General features: G+C 45.8%; 1 protein-coding gene across 1 annotated transcript in view; it reads left to right on the top strand.

Moving 5' to 3' along the window:
- The window catches only part of slc9a5 (solute carrier family 9 member A5), a 23,048-nt gene that overhangs the window by 8,678 nt on the left and 6,919 nt on the right, over positions 1-7,451 (top strand). The window contains exons 4-10 of the mRNA XM_005726343.2: positions 1,746-1,824; positions 1,899-2,076; positions 2,294-2,514; positions 2,923-3,125; positions 4,780-4,869; positions 4,959-5,029; positions 5,124-5,250. Of these exons, the coding sequence (XP_005726400.1) occupies positions 1,746-1,824; positions 1,899-2,076; positions 2,294-2,514; positions 2,923-3,125; positions 4,780-4,869; positions 4,959-5,029; positions 5,124-5,250 (969 nt within the window). The remainder of the gene's footprint in view (positions 1-1,745; positions 1,825-1,898; positions 2,077-2,293; positions 2,515-2,922; positions 3,126-4,779; positions 4,870-4,958; positions 5,030-5,123; positions 5,251-7,451) is intronic.

Below are 7,451 nucleotides of genomic sequence, written 5' to 3'. Positions count from 1 at the left end.
GCACACACACACACACACACACACACACACACACACACACACACACACGCTCTCACACATGCCTCATCATGTCAGGTGTGTTGCTGTGGCAACAGAGCGGCTTACAAGGTCAACAATGACTAGCACACAAGGACGCACTGTGGGCCGTGTTTGTGCGAACATATCGTTTCCTGAACTTCATACTCCACTTGTTGCATTTGTATGAAGTGATGGTGGCAGTGAAAGGTCGAGTGTGGGTGCTGGTGCCGGTCTGAGCGGCAGCAGGTCCGCTGATTTACGATGTTACTCCACATCAAGAGAGACAGAGAAGAGACAGAATCTGGTGAATCGGAGCAGCAGAGCTGCGTGATGAACACGGACCAGGACAGAAGAGCAGAACCTTCACATTTTCTCACATTTACTGTTTGAGAAAGCTGAGATTAATCAGTTGTGAGGAGATTAACACTGCAACTGTCTAATCCTCAGCAGCACTCCGAATCTGAGCTAATCCCACCAAGAAATGGAAAAATCCAAAGTGTGGGAGCACTGCAGCCATGACCTGCAAGCACAGGACGAAGGAAGGAGTTCATTTTCTCAGGCTGGCCGCTCACTACTGCTGCTCAATCGCTTCACATCACAGTTATTACTGTTCAGGCTCAGCTGAGTGCTGCATGCTTCCCCGAAGCCGCACGCCATAATTTACTGTTGTCACGCAGCACATTAAGGTCCTGTAAACAGTAAGAATGCCTGGAATTCCTGCTGTGAAATGATTATTTGTGGGTATAAAGTGGAGATTCATACTGTGTGAATCAGCTTAGAGAGCAGAGGACATGAAATCAGTGTTTGAAAAGCAGGGAGGGGGTTTCCACTGCAGGACAATAAAAAAGAAAGCAATATAACCCAGTGAAGTGAGCTGATATCCAGCTGGTTATCACTAGTGTTGGGCAGTACGTTCAAAAATGCACCGTACAGAGGTGACCTGGCAGTGAACAGAACAGCAACAACATGCTTCTTCATCTTGATTGTATTAGAGTTTAAATCACAGAAACTGCAGCACAGACTTCTTGAGAGGTTTCCCAAAGGGAAGCCGCAGAAAATGAAGCTGCAATAATTGGGAGCAGATTTTTTGCAGCACGTGCCCCACCTGACACAAGCTTCCCACGGGGCTGACACTCGGAGTGCAGCAGCCTGTGACCCCCGAGGCTGCTCTGTGTCACCTCCTGCTTTCAAATCTGGAATCTTTTGCGTGTGAAGCAATACGTGTGAACCTCCACACTGCTGAGACACTGAGTATATTAAAAACTTAATTAAGTTGAGGTGAAGCTGAGCAGAGAACCGCCGGCTGAGGCTGCCAGTCCTTAAATGTGAACAAAATCTATACAGGTGAGATACAAAAAACAACAAAACAAAATAATCAGCTATAAATGGAAACCGTTTGTTGGGGGAATGACTCTTTTTGAAGTCAGCCTCAAGTGGCCACTCAAGGAACTACAGTTTTTATCACCTCATGATGGCTTCATTTATCAGCCCCGGGGTCAAAGGTTGCTGCCTGGTCATACATGCCAGTTATACATGATGACATGAGCCTGTGAGCCTGTGAGCGCTCCAGCTCCACATAACAAAAAAAGAATGAGGCTCCACCTTGTGGTGCTATTAAGCACCTGCACTTTAACTGATTTTCCCGAGACGCAGATCACTAAACATTAGACCGTCCGTGGGCTCAGACCTCCAAACACCTACAGTCTAAACCTGTCTGTGTTCTGCAGGTTTTATATAAAGTCTACATTTCCTTTGTGGAAGTGGGAGCAGAGAATGTGCAGACAGCAGATTACTTCAAAGGAGTCGGTGAGTCCACAGAAAGGATCAAACTTTGACTTAAACCTGAGTCCTGTGACTTACGTCCTCCTCCTCTCCTGCAGCCTCCTTCCTCATCGTCAGTATCGGGGGGACTATGGTGGGTCTGATCTTTGCCGTCATCCTGGGCTTCATCACTCGCTTCACCAAGAAAGTCCGGATCATCGAGCCGCTCCTCGTCTTCCTGATGGTCTACTTGGCCTACCTGACCGCCGAGCTCTTCTCCCTGTCCGCCATCCTGTCGTAAGTCCATCCTCTATAAATCAGAACTACCAGTGTACAACAGATGGAGCGGGTTCTGGGTCTAAGGTGTTGCAAATCTGCATTCTTTCTGATCATCAGCAGATGGCGACTTCTCTGGTTGCAAAAACAAAAACATTTCCATCCATCTTTTGTATCAACTCTGGTCTGATTTTAAGTTTTACAGCATGTCTCACTTTGTCTTTTTGTCACATCTCAGCATGACCTTTTGTGGCATCGGGGCCAACAAATATGTGGAGGCCAACATTTCCCAGAAGTCTCGAACCACGGTGAAGTACACCATGAAGACTCTGGCCAGCATCGCAGAGACCATCATCTTCATCTTCCTGGGCATCTCAGCTGTGGACAAGTCAAAGTGGGCCTGGGACACGGGCCTGGTGTCCTGCACCCTCGTCTTCATCTTAATTTTCAGAGCTGTCGGTCAGTCGGTTTCCATCGTGTCTTAAAATAGTTCAGCATCTTACTAGGATATGTTTCAGAGTGCGAGGAGACGGCGGCTTCACGGAAAAGCAGAAAAATACGGAGCATCTGCTCGATGATCGCTGATGGAATAAACCAGCTTTGTCCTTTTCTGTTTGCTTTTCCTGCGGTGACCTTTTGCATGGCTGATCTTTAACTGAGCACGCTCAAATGTCACACTCGTATCAGACAGAGAAAAACCTCCTTTTTAACCTTTAAGGCTTTTCCCCCTCCTGCTCCACCTCTCCCTGCTGAAAGGAGGCGCGCAGAATTTAAATTGAATCCAGAAAATATGTCGAATCATCTCCACCCTTAAATTAAGATATTTCATGCAGCACAAAGGTGAAACTGTCGTCCTTCCTTCTCCAGGTGTGGTTGGTCAGACCTGGGTCCTGAACCGCTTCCGCCTCGTGCCACTGGAGAAGATCGACCAGGTGGTGATGTCATATGGCGGCCTTCGAGGAGCAGTGGCGTTCGCCCTGGTGGTACTGCTAGACGGCGAGCAAGTCAAAGCCAAGGATTACTTCGTCGCAACGACGATCGTGGTCGTCTTCTTCACCGTCATGTTTCAGGTAGGAATGACGGCGTTCAGCGCCCTCCCTGAAAGACAGACGAGCACACGAGTGAGGTCAGGTGACCCACGCCGTGACTTTTACACAGATTAAATTTAGTTTGACACCAGTGAGTTACACTATTCTGCACAGATGGGAGCAGGGGCGTGGCTAAAGGGCGACCTGAGGTTGCCCTGCTCCCCTCCCCCCTTAAATTTGACCGATTAGCGTCTGTTCGCTTCAGCCATTTTTCTGTTTTTCTCACTAACTGGCTGCTGACTGACTGAAATGTGCCTCGCTTGTTGATCTGATGTGTCAGACCTGGAATCTGTCACAAGTTAAGTGTTTTAAAAAAACAGAAACGAGTTTGTCGATGTTATAGAGTGGCCTTTAATTTCACATTCAGTGGTGAAATTATCGAGGAAATTGGAGGAAAGTCGGACTCGGCTGATACTTTAGTTCTTACGTGGATTTTTTGGAAGTTTTAGTGAAACAGACTTTAGCAGCAGGTCCAACCATCCCTGTCCTTCATGCTGCACTCAGTGTGCTTCGAAGCCTCTGCAGATAACAAACAGGAATTGTTTTTGGGTTCCAAAAAAACCCATTTAAGGCCTTCTCACCATCATTATAAGTCACCCAACGGAGTCAACTGCAAAGCAACCAATCAAAATGAGGACCCAGCATTAACTGTGTCTGCTTCAGGCTGTTAGGAGGACTCACAGATTCATCCTTCCATCATCTTAGGTGTTCATCACACATGCATGTGTTTGATATCATCTTAATTTAGATAGAATAAGCATTTCCAGCTAAAAGGATCCCCTGGAATCAGAAGCAGCCGACTGAGTTAGCGTCTGTTTAGTCTATTCTGTTCTATTCTAAACACTAAATCTAAAGAGTATACTTTGGTGTAAGTCATGAGTTGACGTTGAGGCTGAAGGACCTTTGATTCCCATCATGAATCACGGACCTCAGCAGACGGTGGTGATTCCCACAAATGTCTTCTGTTAATGAGTTACCGTCTGAGTGCAACAGATGATGGTTTATCGCTTAGATAATAACGAAAGCGTGACTTAGACGTGGATAACGCTGACTCATCTCTGGATTATGACCAAATCACTTCTCAAGTTCATGAGCTGTTTTAGAGAAACAGTAGAAGAAACTGGAACACTGCTTCAGAGGCTGTGAGTCTTCTGGGGGGCTGAGACATGAGGCAGGGCTACATTGCACCAGTTTTAGCTCCACTGTAATGTCGTAGAATCAGTGCTTATACTTGTATAGAGTGAATGGGTTAAATCCAGAGAGGAATTTCCCCACAGGGATCAATAAAGTATACATTAAATTCATCTAATATGTACAAAAAGAAGCACCAGAAGGCAAAAACACTGCTACACGGCTCAGGAATATTTAGAAAAGCAAAAGAAAATTCCACTAAATCTTCCATCACAGGAGAATCCGGTGCTGGTAAATCCACCTTTAATGGATTCAGACGCGTGTACAGCGAAGATCGATGGCTCTGTTTTGGTGGGTTTGCTGCCACCTCGATGGTAAATGTCTCTTTGAGATTAAAATGCTAGACTGGAAGTGCCATCACGACTTTAGCAATAGAGAAGGTCCTGGGGGAGGTGTCCACATACTTTTGACCAGAAGCTCTCTGAGACTCTTCTCTCGTCGTCAGGGTCTGACCATCAAACCGCTGGTGAAGTGGCTCAAAGTTCCTCGTGCCACCAACAGGAAGCCTACCATCAACGAGGAGATCCACGAGAGGGTGACTTCTTTTTCTTCCCCCTTTCCTCTTCTTCTTCACCTTCTTCACCTTCTTCACCGTCGCCCTTCTCATTAATGTTTTGTCTCCAGGCCTTCGACCACATTCTGACTGCGGTGGAGGACATCGCAGGACTGCAGGGATATCACCACTGGAGAGACAAGTGAGTGTCCCCGACATCACTGCAATGTCACAGCAACATCAGAGGAAGCTGCAGAGACAAAGTGTTTCATGCCTGTCGCCCTGTCTGAGCTCAGGTGGGAGCAGTTTGACAAGAACTACCTGAGTAAGCTGCTGCTGAGGAAGTCCGTCTACAGGAAGAGTGAACTGTGGGAGGCTTATCAGAAGATCAACATCAGAGACGCCATCAGCGTCATCGACCAGGTCGGAAAAACCATCCAAGCATTACTAACATTAAGTGTAAAGAAGGAAAGCAGCCAGCAAGTCCTTCACTGTCACATCGAGAGAGTTTTAAAGCGTGTCAGCTTTACATCTATCGTAGTTTTATATCAATAACATGTATGAAAGTCAGTTATGGCTTTTGTTTTGGTTTTGCCAACACTGAAAACTTTCAGAAAATGAAAACGAAAGGGACCAGATTCATAAAGAGAACCACACACGTGCCCGTAAACGACGAGGTATAATCCCTCTCTGCTGACAGTGACTTGCATATTTCATGGACTGATGAGCGATGACGTCCCGTCTCTGTCAGTTCCTCTGAACGCCACCAGGTGGAGAACTAAACCAAGAATTAGAGCCAGTAGGCTTCAGTGTGAAGCTGACAGAGGTTTGCTGTGTGTAGCAGGAAGATGAAACATTCAAAATATGACAGAGACTCGTCCCTGAGCATCAGTTCATACAAATCCAGACGCATTAAGAAAACAGCATCATTTGTTTTTACTTTGAAAATATAATTTGAAAATATTTAGAAAATGATTTTTTTTCTATGAACTTTTATTTCATTCAGGAATTTTATCTTTCATTGTATTGTTTTATTTAGCTTTTACTTACTGACACACTATATTTTGTATTATTCTGTTTTATTTCATTCTGCTCTACTTGCTTTTTTATAAAAAATGTTCCTGTTCTAGTTTAACGCTGTGATTAACAGAGAGGGCGGTGCTTGAGAGAGGTGAAGAAGAGAGTGCAGGCAGGGTGGAGTGGGTGGAGACGAGTGTCAGAGTTGAGTTGTGATGGAAGACAGCAGCAAGTGTGAAAGCGAAGGTTTACAGGATGGCAGTGAGACCTGCTGTGATGTGTGGTTTGGAGATGGAGGCCGAGCTGGACCAGGATTATAAATGAGTACATCAGAGACAGAGAGGCAGAGCAGGGAGAGCGATATATAAGGAGGATGGAGATGGAGCTAACAGCAGGAGGAAAAGAGGAAGACTTCAGAGGAGGAGGATGTGCAGAGCGTGGGTGTGACAGAAGAGGATGCTGGGAATGTGTGACATGGAGGCAGATGATCTGCTGTGGTGACCCCTGAAGGAACCAGCTGAAAGAAGAAGAAGAATAACTACACTGACCTCTCTGACAAAAGAGTTTCCCACCTTTGGAGATAAATTGCCTGTGAAAAGACATGAAATCGTCTCTTTTATGGCTTTGAAAATCTTCCAGTTTTAAGGTCCTTCCTTTAAATTCTGTCTCAGTGTTCTCAGACTGAGCTGGCTCTGATTTTGGACTTGTTGGCGTCTCCTTTCACGACTGTGAACTTTCCTGTTCAGCAGAGTGAAACACAAACAGTCTGACCCGCACCTGCACAAGCTGAGCGTTTTAATAAATCAGCCTGAAACACAGTGAGGGGCCTCCAGGCTAACGCTCAGTCCCCCCGTGAGGCCGACATTAGAGTCAGAGCAGAGGTGAGTTTTATTTATCAGCCCACCAGCTGAGACGAGGAAAACCCCTGGACCAGATTTATGAGGAAAACCGGAACGTTTCATGAAGCAGAACGCTGCTTCACATCGAGACAGCCTTTTTATTATAAGACGATCCATCATATGTTTTTAGGAGAGCACAAAAATCTCCACCGCTAAAAATCCATCCCAAAATAGGATTCTGAACTTCCATACGCAGCATTTAAAAATTCTGTAACTTTATCATTTTTCCTACAGAAAACTTCTTAGAAACCAGGTCAGCATTTCTGGAAACAGACTTTTAGTTTGATGGATAAACAGCACAACAGGTGGGAATATCCACCCTGGGTCTACCCTGGAGCTTCCTCCCAGTGGGACATGCTTGGAATTCCTCAGGTGGCTCCTGTTAATTTGACTTCAGGGTGAAATGTCCCTTTGCCTGTCAGAAAACCACAAAAATGTTTACAATAACATTAACTGTGGGTTGTAACAAATGAGGAGGGTCTCAGATTGAATACTGTTTATGACTGACTGAGTGCTGGGGCCTCTGGTGGTCATTAAAGGAACTGCAAGTTTTGGTGCTTCGCTGTTGGTTTCATTTGATTTTGTGGAGGTCACCGCTTCGTTTGAACCACCAAACTGTACCACCAGGTGATTTGCAAGTAGTGCACCTGCAGTAAGACGTGTTTTGAAGAGTGTGTGTGTGTGTGTGTGTGTGTGTGTGTGTGTGTG

Source organism: Pundamilia nyererei, unplaced genomic scaffold, assembly GCF_000239375.1.
Source record: "Pundamilia nyererei isolate P.nyererei 1_Seehausen unplaced genomic scaffold, PunNye1.0 scaffold00019, whole genome shotgun sequence".
Taxonomy (NCBI): domain Eukaryota; kingdom Metazoa; phylum Chordata; class Actinopteri; order Cichliformes; family Cichlidae; genus Pundamilia; species Pundamilia nyererei.
Note: the sequence above shows the minus strand (reverse complement) of the source record. Positions and strands in the feature narration are given on the sequence as shown.